General features: G+C 38.7%; 1 protein-coding gene across 1 annotated transcript in view; it reads right to left on the bottom strand.

The window, feature by feature from the left end:
• LOC137968356 (uncharacterized) overlaps positions 1 to 15,000 on the bottom strand; it is a 45,479-nt gene that overhangs the window by 25,536 nt on the left and 4,943 nt on the right. Inside the window, exons 3-11 of the mRNA XM_068814949.1 lie at positions 14,142 to 14,237; positions 12,778 to 12,807; positions 11,792 to 11,853; positions 11,054 to 11,167; positions 6,800 to 6,854; positions 6,550 to 6,612; positions 5,921 to 5,988; positions 4,783 to 4,823; positions 4,325 to 4,446 (exon numbers count right to left, since the gene is read on the bottom strand). Coding sequence (XP_068671050.1) covers positions 4,325 to 4,446; positions 4,783 to 4,823; positions 5,921 to 5,988; positions 6,550 to 6,612; positions 6,800 to 6,854; positions 11,054 to 11,167; positions 11,792 to 11,853; positions 12,778 to 12,807; positions 14,142 to 14,237 — 651 coding nt within the window. The remainder of the gene's footprint in view (positions 1 to 4,324; positions 4,447 to 4,782; positions 4,824 to 5,920; positions 5,989 to 6,549; positions 6,613 to 6,799; positions 6,855 to 11,053; positions 11,168 to 11,791; positions 11,854 to 12,777; positions 12,808 to 14,141; positions 14,238 to 15,000) is intronic.

Below are 15,000 nucleotides of genomic sequence, written 5' to 3'. Positions count from 1 at the left end.
TTCATTAGCATGAAGCGACTAGGAGTATTTCTACTCTTCCCTGGATGGGATGCTAGTCCATTGCAGGGTTACCCCCAGCATTTCGCCGGTACCAATTTATACAACTGGGTGCAGAGAGGCACCGTGAGAGTAAAGTGTCTTGCCCAAGAACACAACACAATGTCCCCGGCCAGGACCCGAACCCGGACCACTCGATCCGGAGTCGAGCACTCTAACCATGAGTCCACCGCGCCTCCCACCTTGGCACTGGTATACTGAGCGCAATTTACTTGCAGTTACATTTTATTTCTGTGTTATGGCATAGATCTGATGGATTACCGAACATTACATTAAAGGAGTGTGCTAATAGCCTTGCACCTTGTATAACGGTACTTAGTATCACCCAACTAGTGGACTAATGCAAATGCTGCATTTTAATTGGCTAGCTTAAGCGTGACGCTTTCTTTCACTTTATTCCCAAAAAAATATTTTTTCAACTTGCATTTGCTAACTTTATTATTGCCTTTTCTCTGCGACTAGTTGGGTGATACTAAAACAATTAGACCCTTCGCCCTCAAGGGCCACGGGTCAATAGCCCATGAGGCAAATAGCCCATTCGGCTTCGCCTCATGGGCTATTGACCATATAATCAATTATGGTTTGAGGCACGGGCTCTGCCCTACATTTACAACTTGCACAATCCCATAATACACCTCTATTACCCCCCAAAAACTTTTGCATAACCAATTGTTTGCAATTTCTTCTGAGACATGAAAATGTCCCAATAGAAGTCGAGAACAATGCCTGGGTAAAAGAGGTGTATTATGGGATTTGTGCAAGCAGTCAATACTGGAAATTTGCTAATGTAAAACCGATTCACAAAAAAGGGCAAACGAAACATGTTTCTAACTATAGGCCAATCTCTCTGTTACCAGTGATATCGAAACTCCAGGAACGCCTTGTCGATCGCCACTCAACTGTTCTTTCACATTAGTGAACAGATTTATCCTTTCCAGCATGGATTCCTGAGAGGGAAATCTTGTGTATCGCAACTGCTTCAAGTTTTTCATGAAATTGGAAAGGCATTGGACTCATATTGTATACCTTCACTTTATGAAGGCATTTGATTCAGTTTGCAATCAAAGGCTTCCGATTATCCAAACTCAAATGGTTTGGAATTGACGGTCCTCTTCTGCGCTGGTTTGAAACCTATCTCACTGGTCGTATGCAGCGTGTTGTCAAAAAGGGTTCCTCCTCCAGCTCAAATGTTGTCATATCCGGTGTTTCCCAAGGGTTCCTAATGGGTTCAAGTCTGTTCCTGATTTACATCAATGACATGCCTCAAGTATTTAATCATTGTAAATTAGCGATGTTTGCTGATGATTCAAAATGCTTTAAAATCATCAAGAGTAACAATGACTTTCTTGACGTCCAACATGACCTGAATAGCTTGCAAAATTGGTCCACCGATAATGAGATTTTTTTCCAACCATCTAAAGGTGTTAACTTCAGGATAACAAGAAAAAGATAAAGCTCCGAAAGGTTACATAGGTTAATGGATGAGAATCTTAAAATTGTCTCTTCCGCAAAAGACCTTGGCATCACTGTCTCGAAGGACTTGAAGTGGACTGCACACATTGCTCAAATAGTTGCAAAATCTAATAGAATGCTGGGATTTCTAAAAATGAACCACTCGGGTGACCTCAAGAAGGATTCCCTGGAGCTGCTTCACAACTCCCTCGTGCGCTCTAACCTGTGCTGTGCTTCACAGCTTTGGGCGCCACAATCTCCCATACTCATGCTGGAAGTACAAAATATCCAAAGGAGAGCTACATGTTTTATTTGCAAGAACTCTGAACTCTCATATAGGGACAGACTTTTGAACCTTAACCTCCTACCTATTAACTACTGGCTTGAATATCTTGATTTATCATTTTTCTACAAGTGTATTTATGGACTTATTGACATTAATCTAGATAACCTTGATCAATTTTGTAGTGGGCGTTCCCGTCGGGGATCTTCTGGGCTTTTCTCAATAACAAAACCGCTAATACATCTCTTTTCCGCAACTCTTTTTTCATCCGAATAACTTATCTATACCTATCGCTATAAGATCGGAGGTTGAAATAGTACCTTTTAAGAAAAAGGTAAAATCGTCTTTTCTATAATAGACTAAGTTCAGTCTTCACTCAAGATGACATTCGTTCTTACAAATTAGTCTGTCCAAAGTGCTGCCGCGCCAATAATGTTATATGTTGTTCTTGTTAACTTTCTTTTTTTCTGAATACTTCTTTCTTTTGGTTTGTCTTCTATTATTGGGGTTCCAGGGAATGGGTATCATTTCCTTTTAGGGGGATGGTCAGGTGGCGGGTTCACTTAGCTGAGGGGACCTAGTGTTCTATTGTATGCCCACCTGCCTTGTAAATAAATAAAAAGTAAGTAAATAAATTATCATATGGCCCGTACGGCCCCCGCGCGCGCTTTCATTGTAAAACTATTGGGAAAATCCCCGTTTGAGGGCCATACGGAAAAAGTCGCACGGCCCTACTTGGAAAACGTACTGCTCCGTGCGATGCAATTTTAGAGGATTTCGTCGCTTTTAAATAACGAAGTTATTTACAGCCGGAAAGCAAATGCAAACAACATATTAGATCAATTTTCTATGCAAACTTCATCTTCTGAGTGCTTATGAATAGTGTAAAGAGCCCATATGATAAAATGCTTACTGAGTTTAGGTCGGGCCGGACTAGAAAATATGACTTTGTGTGTTTCATCATGCCTTTTCCGAAAGGACTGTGTCTCATCAGGGCTTGAAATTAACGAAAAAATCCAATCGCAATTTTGCGACAAGATACGAAAATTTAGTCGCAATTTCGCAAAAATTTAGTCGCAAAATCGTCGCGCTGCATTGTGTTGTCAGCGGTGTAGTAAAACAAAATAGGGAGCTTAAGCAACGAAAACGTCATCTCAAAATATAAAGCCCCATTTACACGAGCAATTTTTCCTTGACAAGTCCACTTGTCAAGGAAAACTTGCCGACTGTACACTCTAGCAAGTTTTCCTTGACGAGTTTTCCTTGACAAGTTTTCCTTGGTAGTGTAAATGAAAAATATGACAAGTTTTCCTTGTCACATTTTCCTTGTTGTCCATCTACACGAGCAAATTTCAGACTTGACAATTTTTCCTTGTCAAGGAAAAGGTAGCACGCCAGATTTTCCTTGACAAGGAAAATTTGTCCACTATTCCCCATCTACACGAGCAATTTTTCCTTGTCAAGGAAAACTTGTCAAGGAAAAATTGCTCGTGTAAATGGGGCTTAAATTTGCGTTATTTTAATCGCTTCGTGACTATTTCAACGTTTTAAATATGACAAGGGTGTGGTAATTCCTCAAAGATGACACCAGTCGGAACGGCACTCCATTTTAGGAGAGAAAATGAAAATTTATCCTCAAGTGCTGACGTTCTTCATAAAACCAAAAACTTGGCTATTTCACGTTGTTGTTTTGCTGACAACGGTAGCAAAACGGACAAAAGTGAAAAACGCACGTGCAGGGCGTGCAAAGCTATTGTTTTTACCCACTAAATATGCAAATTTGTGACGTTCTCGTTGCCGTCGCCGTTGTCGTTGCTTAAGCTCCCTAATATAACCCACAATACTTGTGTTGCAAGAAACCGCTGAAAATGGCGAATGATATCGAAGGAATGGAGTTGTGTACGTAACATTGCAGCGAAATTACGCTATCTTCAGATTGAAAGAACTCAAGGCGAGAAACAAAATAATTTTGTCATTTCTTCATTTATTTTAGTAAAAAGAGCAGCAAAGCTCGGCAACTGCGAACCCTTTTGTTTCGAAAGAGCGAAGATGAAAACAAGTCGCAAACTTGCGACTTCTCCAGATATTTTAGTCGCAAAGGGAAAAAATTGAGTCGCAAATGCGACTGTATTGGTCGCAATTTCAAGCCCTGCTCATTCAGTAACAGAAAGCAGTGAGTTTTCCATGACTGGTGAATTACGATGGCGGTAAGGCCGATAAAAGTATGAACAAAAGATATGAAGTTTTTTTTTATTATCACGGTTTCTTTGCTGTTGTTGTTGTTGTGGTGGTGGTGGTGGTGCTAGAAACACTGTAATATGAGCAACCAGCTCACTAGCTCGGCCGTTGACAACCACATTTGCCAACTTTATGCAAATAATGTGGCCACGTAAAAGCCAAATCGCCAGAAGTATTTTAAAGGAGCACTATAGCCTTGAAATTGTTTTGACTTGTTTGAAACTGCTTATCCGTAGCTGTACACCGATGACCTTTTTTTAGAAGTATAACCAATACGTAATAACTAAGCGTTACCGGTATGTCACCACTTGCTTCTCCCACAGACTCTCTTAAGATTCTCTTTGCAGTTGTATCTCGGCTCATGTTTCTCCGGCGTATGTGTTCCAGCTCCCGCTCATTTTTCTGCTTTTCTCGCTCTGTAGTTTACAAAATAGAACAATCTTAATGATCGACAGCAAATTTAAATAAGGCAAGTAAAATGGGAAAAACGTGATGACCTACGTGAAGCCGTACCGACCCGACGGAAAAACAAGAGGAAGGCGGCTCTTTCTAACTGTTTTACCCTCAGGGGGAAGGGGGATGGTGGTAGGGAAAGGCCGGGTTACACGCAGGGTGAAAGGTGATATATCCTGGGGAATGAGCAATTGTGTGAATCGCTTGGAATCAACTATGCAACAAATTGCTAGACCCACAAAAAAGAAATTCAGTACTAAAAGAGTTCAATCCATGGAGAATAAAAATGACCACATTACCTGCTTCCTCGTCTGTACTTGTACCAGCAACATAAACTTCCCTACAGAAGAGTTAGAAAAAAAAAGTGACGAATAAAACTAATTCAGCCACAAACTTATTGTTGATGCGTCCAGATTACGGGTAATGAAGCAAGGTAGCAAAACAGTAAAAGTCACCTACTTGAAAACGCAAATACAGGAGTTTTAAAGGTGAAAAGCGCTCGTAGGACGGATAAGAAACTAGTTGCTTGGCAATGGGCGAAATCCCAATCCTGGGGCCCGTTTCTCGAAAGTCCCGAAACTTTTGGGCCCCTTTTCGGGTGTCTCAATAGGCCATTTCCGAGTTCTTGCCTGGCTCCTCTTCAAAGCGAGGCTAAGTGCGAAGTTTTTGTTACGAAAATTAGTAGTCATTCTTATGTAAAGTAGAACTAATTACCATCACAAAACCTTGCCACTTAGACTCGCTTTGAAGAGGAGGTAGACATGAACTCGGAAATGGGTCACCTCGCAGCTCTTACAAGGTCTCACCTGATTGGAGACCACCCTTGAGGTTTAACAAAAGAACAAATAACAGAAACAATGGACCCTAGGCCTAAAACAAAAGGGCCATTGTTTCTGTTACCCTAGGCCTAAAACAAAAGGGCCATTGTTTCTGTTATTTGTTCTTTTGTTAAACCTCAAGGGTGGTCTCCAATCAGGTGAGACCTTGTAGGAGCTGCGAGGCTACCGTCGGAAATGGCCAATTCTCTCTGTATCTTGAAGAAAGAGAGGTTTTAAGTCGTCAAACTTTACAATCATTTTATTCTTTGTTACATGTATCTTGAAACATGTGAAGAGACCAGCCTATCAAAATAACCGAATGGCAGCTCGTAAACGGATTTTCAGACCCGAAATGTTTCCAGGAGTTTCGAAAAATGGTGTCCCTGGGCAGGATTCCTTAAGAGTTCTAGCAGCTCTATGGGTAAAGCATCCAACCGGCGTTACGGAGATCGTAGTTTCGAATCCATCCTGCCTATAGGACTCTGATTTCCTGCTTGAAAACGTTTTCATTGACAACAAAAACAAATAACGATAAAATAAAAATAAACAACATTTATAAGGTAGACCTCGCAAAAAAACAATGCACTAGGGAGGGAAGTCATGCAGAAAAGTCACTTACCCCGTCTTTACTTTTTCTTTGAAAGATTCAATGAGGAATTTCCAGCGGTAACCATGTGCCTTTGAAGTCTGGAAGAAAATCAGTCCCACTTTAAAAAAGGTAACTTGCACATTATTTCTGGTTGTGTTGTTGCAAATTTAAGCTCCCTCTATCCAAGAAATACCATATATAGAGGATATTACACGGTGGCGAGAAGATATGAATTTTATGTTCGAGTGGCAAGAACAATATCTCACGAGTGAACGAAGCGAACGAGTGAGATATTGTTCTTGCCACGAGAACATAAAATTCATATCTTCGAGCCAACGCGTAATGTTCTTTTTATTATATGGAGACTAAATATTGAATATTTCCGATTTTATTGTGTTTCAAAGTAGTCACGTTTTACAAATACAGCTGGGCTTTATAAAAAAGGCGAGAAAAAAAAGGCGGGAATCGTGACGTCATTGAACGATACGACACTCACAAAGGTGACATACGGAAAATACGCCACTCGGGTCCCGGATGTAGTGGCGTATGGAATCTACGAGTGGTTTAGTTCCCAGTAAAACACTCTCCTCCATATAATAAAAAGCAATATGTCACCGTACACATACCCAAAAAATAATATTATACACAGTTGTACGTACCATCATTTTAGAGAACAGCTTCTCCCAATTCAACACTTTTCTCTCTTGAGCTAGCCTTTCACTCTGTGGAGAAAGTCAAAGGTTAAATTCGTGGATGTCACAGTACAAGAATAACAACTAGAAAATAAAATATTCACTATATTCACTCCTCTGTTAGTAACAGAAGAGTATATGTTGTGGACACGTTAAACGACTGCATGTTAATTTTTTTCTTACAAGTCTAACAAAACTACGAATCAAAGAAAATTACCTGAATTCCAACCAATACTAGCTTCTGTAAAGCTACATTGAGCTGCCTTTGCTTGCTTTTGAAAGAAACAAAAGCAACCACAAATCAGATTACCCATCAAACTCAAGGGGTAGCCAGAGTAGCTGGCGGTTTGGTGAATTTTAGAAGCTTGGCTTTCGAGTGAAAATAAGTTAAAAGAGCAAGCGAGGGGGGAGGGGGAGAGGAGAAGGAGCGAGAAACCGCTGCAATTAACCCCACAAGATTTTTGAAATCTCCCATTTCCAATCATGTTTGAGGAGCGCGCTAGCATGAGTTTGATGTCAACTACCAAAAATCATAGCGCGACTCGTGTAAACATTGGCGTGAATATATTCACTGGGAAAATTTTTTCAAGATCGAAATGAGAATTCAACTTACAATTGGCGTTTCCTTGTCAATGTTTCTACTGTGTGCCTTTCGTCAACAATAAATAAAGGAAAATCTTAGGTGGAAGATATTCGAATGTCCTTTCAGCACCTTAGAAAATGCCTGGTCCAGCGCCTCTCCTGCCAAAGCGAATACCAGGTGGAACTTCCCAATGGATGGCAGCCTCCAAAGAGGATTCCCTGAGCCCTAATCGCGTTCTGTAATCTGGTCATTGATGATACCCGTACTTCTCAAAGGTGTGATTTTTACTAATGCAGAACACAATCATTTTGCCAGTCATCTTTTCCTTTATTTTGCAGAAAAAGCTGAAACATGAAACTTTTTTCTAAACCCCATGGGATTTGGACCGCTAAAATATCACCTGCATTTATTAGCTGCTTTACAACGTCTTTCCGCTGTCTTTAAGTACACCAGAAAATCCCGGCCAACCTGCCGCAAGGAAGTTTCCAGATTTCTCTTTTTTTTTAAACAGAGCATCGACTCTGTTGTTTTCTTCACACTTTTACGAAAAGGAGCTGTAACTTGACTGACAGGCGGATTTTTTTTACACTTTATTAGCCAATCAGGAACGATATTTACTGGTGAATGGGAGCATCGAAAATCTTGTGGGGTTGATTGCAGGCGGTTTCTCGCCAAATTCTTCTCGCCCAAGTTCCTCCTTTGCTTTAATGCTCTTTTGACTTCAGTCCAGGTTTTCGCGCGGCCATTGCCTTCAAAGGTCAACTAAAATTCACCAAACTGCCTGCCATGCAGGATAACTCAGGGGATGACTTGCTCACCTGAGCTTCACACAAAATTAGGTGAAGAAAGCATAAATACCAGTATTCGTGCATGGCTACTTTGTTGACATATTTCCGTGCATACATGTAATAATATGTGCAAGTTCTCACTGAGGCCTGAAAACTCTGAGTTAAAAGCAGGGTTTCAAAATAACATGCAGAGGGTGTAGCCCAAACCTGAAAAATTTCCCCCTGAAATATCCTTTTGACATATTCATAACCTGAAAATGCGTTACACTTAAGGCAATTTAAGCAGAGATACAGACAGCAGTCAGAGAAATAATGGGGTCCCACCTATTAAAGCATGTAATTTAATACAATCATGCTAACATTTGGAATTTCAAGTAGTACACTTCGGACAATTCGAAAACCTTTTATTTTCACTAACCCTACAGCCAGTAAGAAAAAACACCTAAGAGCTCTGTTTAAATTTGGCTTGGCTAAATCTATATATTATTTTTTGCCTGATAATATGGCGATATGTTTTTTCTAATATTATTATTATTTTTTTTTTAGCAGCAAGAGGATAATCATTATGAATATCATATAATTCTTTAGGATACTCAAGGTCAACTTCGAGGATTAAACCTTTTTCTTCTGTATTCAGTGTACTCAGCAAGGTCTAGTTTAACAATGTTATTTTGTTTTAACCATTTGAAACCGCCAGTAGGTCATTAGCATCCAAGTACATTGTTACTTTGAGGGCGCTGTCTCATCGTCATTGTTCATATATTTATTATTTGCTCAGTTTTCCATATCGATTGGCAATATATGAAATACCACCTTATTCCCTTTTCGATAAATTGAAACATATCTATATCAGTCATTAGTTCCAGTTTGATGTCACACATTTTTTTAAGGTTGAATGTGCCACGGGACAGATTTTGTTGACACAGCTTCAGCGTTTTAACTTCTTTATTCTGGCATGGAACTTCAGCACTCTGCCGTTGCCGGCAGCCTAGCAACTCTCTAGCTCTCCTAAAACTGGCGTTTATGCTCCTGCTGAGCTATGATTGGTCAAAGAACTTGCAAAGTTACACAAACCTAACACTTTCAAAAGCTTGTGGTAAATACCTGTCAGTGGTAGATACTTCAGCTTAGCTAAATTCGAGTTTATTAAATTGTTGGATAAACTGATAGCAACGGAAACTTCGGTTTCAGCGGTCCTTCTGGCTAACCCGTGCGGGCTAACCGCGGGAAAACTAGCACTACAGATAATTACGTTAACATAACTAACATGGTCGGTATTACAACTTTACTTATTGTCTTGACCTTTTCAATCGCAGTGTGTTTTGTTCAGATAATTTAGGTGTAGAATGATGTGGTCACTTAGTACTGTTGATAGTTGGTTTACGACTGCTTACTGGAACGATGTTAACCTGACTCGTGAATCGAATACAATTGAACTCGCAAAGTTCAAGCTCGGTCTTCAATTTCGTTCAATTGCCGAACTCGAAGTCAATCCACGGATTGAGTTCAATTAAATTTGATTTCTGAACGTTCGACTGACTATGCCGGGCTCAAATTCATTTTTACTCTATGGAGTCAAGGAAACTATGGCTATTCACAGATAAAGGAATAATCGAAAAAGTCACTTTTTCGAAAATCTGACACATTGATTACACTGAACTCTATTTTACGGTCTGGATCGAAATCGCAGCAATGTGATTGGAAGATATTATGGGTGTCATCTGCTCTTTGTTAGGGAGGCATATAATTAAAGTCTTGAGACAATACCCTATTGAAGTTGAAAAACTCTCACCTGACCTCCTTTCCTGCGTGCCGCACAAGCAACGTTAATGAATTCCCATACTTTTGATGGCGTTTTTGATTCAGTTATGTTAACAAAAACACTTTACAGCTTAAGCAGCTCAAAAACTCAACAAGGATCGAAATTCACCGCGGATCATCGGCGACTTCCATCATGGTGACACAGACTTTGATTCGTCCATCATTTTCGAATAAGTTAACTTCGCGGAGAGGAAAGATTACGCGCGTCTTTCCTATTTAATTTGTTGTCACTGACTTCTGGCCTTATAGACTCCTTTTGGCTACTAATTTATTTGACCAACGAGGCTGAGCGCTTTTGTTAAGAAGTTTATTCCTTCCTTCCTTTCAGTGTGCCTTGACAATAGAAAAAAACAGGATTGTATCATGAAATGCTGATCGCTTCCACTGCGTGCGTCAAGGGCCGCGAGTCAGTCCCGCGTATAACTTACTTTACCTTTTAATTTTAGATACATCAAGTAGACAAACTCCGTAAAGTTTAACTTAAAAAATTAAGCAACTGCATGGTGGCGAGATAACTCGTCTTGGTGGCGACTTTGATTGCATTTTAGTGGCGAGTTTGCTGGTGGCGAGTCTTCCTGGTGGCGAGATGACTAGTTACCACAGTAGAAGATAGGCTACATGCCGTAAAAATTATGGCAATGGAAGAAGACATTAACATCGTCAACTACGAGTCAAGGGTTCGAAAAGCCGATGCAAACAAGTTAAAACGGAAGTGTTCAAGCCTTGGGAAAGCTTTTGAAGGTACTCCCGAACAGTACCAAACCCCCAACCAGACAAGCGTCGTAAATTCTTTAACAATGAGAAAGAAACGAGAAGAACAGGCAGAGCGTTAATTGGTTCCAAAATAGAAGAGGAATACCAGGAAGAAATAAACAGGAAGAAATAAACAGGAAAATGAGTTGTCAGGGAAAGGTAGTTGCAAACAACAGAACACTGGATATCTTGTAAAGCTTGAACCACAAGAAAACGAAGTTGAGGAGAAAGATTGGATTCCGTCTGTAAACAGACTGACATGTAGTCGGAGAAAGAAAGAAAGCCTTTCTCGTCTGCCAAAAATATCATACCCCCAAAATTATTTCCACATAGTTTTCCAAAAAACTGAGATCAAAAAATTTATTCCATCAGCTGATGACTTGTATATGTAAATGAGTTTGAGGCATTAAGAAAGTGCTCATTTTTGCAAAAATGCTTTCGTACCCCCAACTCATACGTGTATATTACTATTTCAGTTACAGTATAATTGCATCAATGCAATCAATTAAGTTAACTCTTTACTTACTTCTCATAATCATCATGAAGCTTTTTCAGTGAAGCACTTTTGGTCTCCCATGGAGTGGAATACAATTTAACCATCCGCACCAGTTCCGTGATAGGAACACTTAGGTCTGAGGAGCTATGGAACGAAAAAGTGATAATTAAAATTGAGTTGACTGCATGAGGCAAGCTATTATAAACAGTTTCATGCAAATAATTTGTGACATTGAATTAATGCAGTTACAGTTACAGTTACAGGGGGAAAAGTGCATTTGTAGAGGATTTAGCTGTCTCCATCCCTCCAACATTTTTCCTTTTTTTTTTTCTTATCAGTGTGATGAGTGCCTGTATCCTGTGCTGAATGGGACTCAATCATGACTGAATAAATGGCAGGATTTCCCAGCCACGGCACTGCAGCAGTGTCCATCGAGGAGGTGGCGGCCAATAGTAGAAGCTCCTGGATGTTTCTCAGACACTCTACCTCCACTGATTGACAGAGTTGTGAAATGAAATACCAGTTTGCATAGACCACATATTGTTCTATCTAAACAGCTATTAAGAATGGTCAAGTTATCATTTCCTTTTTTTTATCATGGTAGATTAGACTTGGAATGCACTAGAAAAAGAAGTAAGACATGGCAATTCTTTCAATTCTGCCTTGAGCATATACTTAATGTACTTAACATATTGAATTACTACTCAAAGTCAACTTTTATGTATGTTTGCAAGAAAACATTATTCTGTTGTATAATAATTAAATCACCTTCTAAACAACTTTCCAGTGACCAAAACAATTTTCAAAAGCAGACTTGGAGGAAGAGCATGCTGAAAAGAAAGTCGTTCTCTGTTATCGAAAATTATAATAAATTAAAAAACTTATAAAGAATACAATTATTATAAATAGCAAAAAACAAATTAAAAGCACTTCTTTTGAATATTACACTTCCGAGTACGGCATTAAGCCAAAACTTTCTGGAAATTTTGCTTGGAAAGGAAGTGGGCAATTATAGGACGGTGCCTACCGTAACTATTGTTATTGTGCATACATGTACGTTACGCGCATGTCAAGGCACTCGGGTTTCCTATGGATTATGCTTACTAATACAGGGATATTTTTGCGTGGTTTAGAACTATGTGGAGAAAGCAGAACTTAGCAAGTGCTCTTGGTATCAAAAAAGAAATTAGGGGGTAAACATGCGTTTTTCAGAGCTTCAATTTGGAAAAGAATGCCATACATGTTCATACATTGCTTTGTATTTGAATGCTTTTTACAAATATTGCAGATTAATTATCTTTTAAAAATGTGTGGTTACATCCAATTTTTCTTTATGGATTTCAATACCACTCTTGTTAAGATCTGCTTTTCCAGCATATTCATAAACTGAGAATTGGTAGGCACCAACCTTAAGTTTGGTCCTAAGTACTGGAATTTACTTGGGCCACCTTTAATCCCTCTTTATTATATGGCTTGTGTTTGTAGCCGATATAACGCGCGCTCTGATTGGCTAATTGTTACTGAAGTGTAGGGCATCATTTTTTGTGAGAAATCTACATCTGGTACTTAATACCCTGGCCAAATTTCGTCTTGATATGATTACCCTAACTGTATCTAAGGACAGAATATGTTTATTTGCTTGAAAAAAGGAAAAACTATTTCGAGCCTCCTTAAGCAATGTTACTAACTGTCATTTCTACAATAGGAATTATTATAATTAATTTTGTTCTCAATTGAAAAAAAATTCAACACACCTTCAAAAGTTCATCCTTGACAGCTATAAGCTAAAGCAAAGAATAAAGATACCATATAAAAAAGGATGTAAACTTCAGCTTCATTGGTTAGGAATTTTTAATCACTGAATATTAAACAGACTGACATAGATTTCAGCTGTATGAAAGTCAAATAATTTAGAAATGATACTCTTAAATATTACATCATATAATTTGCAGTTGTAAATGATACATTTAAACATAACGATCCCATTTTTTTTCCCCAGACAAGTCTATAGACCACTTTCTTTTGTAATAATGTTAATTTAGACCAGTCCAACTTTCCTCACTTTGAAACAAATATTCTTTTGAAATTTGCTCACCATAGCGAGGCTGGAAAGGCTTATTAGCATTAAAACAAAAAAATATTTTATAATAATATTTGGCTGCCATTATGAAAGAGGTGTATTGACTGAGTGTACAAGAAATTTAGACTGTTGACAGGCTAAATGAAAGTTAGGCAAGGTTAGACTTGATAATAATTATTATACATGTATGTAATAATGTAATAATGTAATAATTATTACATTAAGTGAGCGTTGACCAATAACAATAACAACAACAATATTATATAATCATAATAAGTTCACGTAGAAGTCAATTTCTTTAGGCTAATACAGGGTAGCTGGGTACATTAAATTTTAATACTTTTTCTACTAGCGTTAATGTAATAGTACAAACTAATTTTAATCCCTGACCAAATCATTTACTTAAAAGCAGATCAAACCAAAATAATATTACATGACTTGTTACTATCATGTTAGATTTTGATGACATGGGGAAACAAGAGAGGTCAAAGCTTCTCGGAGCACTAGGCAGTTCAAAACCAGTAAACTCAACTCATGTGGCGTTGAGTTTGTGTATCGATCCTGGGCCTCAGATGGTGGAAGGCACATGCTCTGACCTGACAATAGCCGCCAACCCTACTCCCCTGGGGTCAGGACTTGGAGTCAGATTGCTCATCAAGAGTCACAACTTACTAGATACCTGGTTCACTACAGTCCTGTAAATTGCGCAGGGCACTCCTCCTTGAGACAACCTTTTGAATTGCATGCTTCCTGGCTAGACTTGGCTGAAGCATTATTTAACTTGTTTTACTACCGGTAACCTTCTTTTCTACAGTACATGTATGTATATACCTACCTCCTTTTATTATTATTTTATAGTATTCCACCATTGTATTGAATGATTGTGAGAGAGGCTTTACCCCTGACATATCTGGCAACCCAGTTCCACGAACCCTTTTAGAATCAGCTCTCGATCTATTTAAACTACTAAGTACATCTATTGTCAGATTGTACTTTCTTTTGAATGACAAATATAAGTCCAAGAAGAAATTGTCTCACCTCTGAAAGTGAAGCTTGGAAAAGAGCCAAACAGTTCTGAACTCCATCACACAGTTTGTTGAATTTTTGTTGATCTTCATTTGGTGTTGATTTTCTCTGAGAAAAATTTGAACATTCAATTTAGTACAAGGGTCATTAATGATTCTTTTATTTTGCACCGAACGGTTATGAATTACCACTTTTTCGCAAAGCTCAGTATCATTGGTACACAAGAAAATATGGTAACCCATCTGTGTGAGAAAATTTGGTTTTGGTCACCGTACGACTGCAGGACCAGGATGGTCCACCCCTCCACGTATGCCAATGTGACCAGTATCATGTGACCATATTATGGGCTCAAGTTTAGAGAATCAATTGTATACTCATCAAGGTCAGCTGTTATTTTTTTTTTGTTAGTTGACCACTGACCAGGCACTGGGTTTCGATTGGATTGCAGACTCAAGCCATATTAACTTAAATGTTATACATGTATTGTAAGAATAAATAAGCCGGGAGCTCTGCTTTTAATTTAAGGCTTCGCTAAATCTATAGATATATTAGATTGCAATATAATAGACAGTACATAAATGACATAAATGATTATAATTACAATTCCTATTAAAGTTCATTACCTTAAGGATCTGTTTCTATTCTAAAAAAATGACAATCTCGTACCCAGAGTTCTCTGGCTTTTTGGTCAGCAGGTGAGTGCCCGGAGAGACTCTAGATAGGATAATGAACTTAAAAAAAATTTTGATTGGTTGCTTGTATAACAACGGCAGTGTGACAGGGGTAATATGAAGAAGTACATGTACCAGACCAGAAACCCCAGAACCATCTTCCTCTTTTTGGAGGGAGATTTGAAATCTAAAACTTAAGT

The sequence above is a fragment of the Montipora foliosa genome, chromosome 8, assembly GCF_036669935.1.
Source record: "Montipora foliosa isolate CH-2021 chromosome 8, ASM3666993v2, whole genome shotgun sequence".
Taxonomy (NCBI): Eukaryota; Metazoa; Cnidaria; class Anthozoa; order Scleractinia; family Acroporidae; genus Montipora; species Montipora foliosa.
The sequence above is the reverse complement of the archived record's forward strand: the minus strand, read 5'-3'. Positions and strand labels throughout refer to the sequence as shown.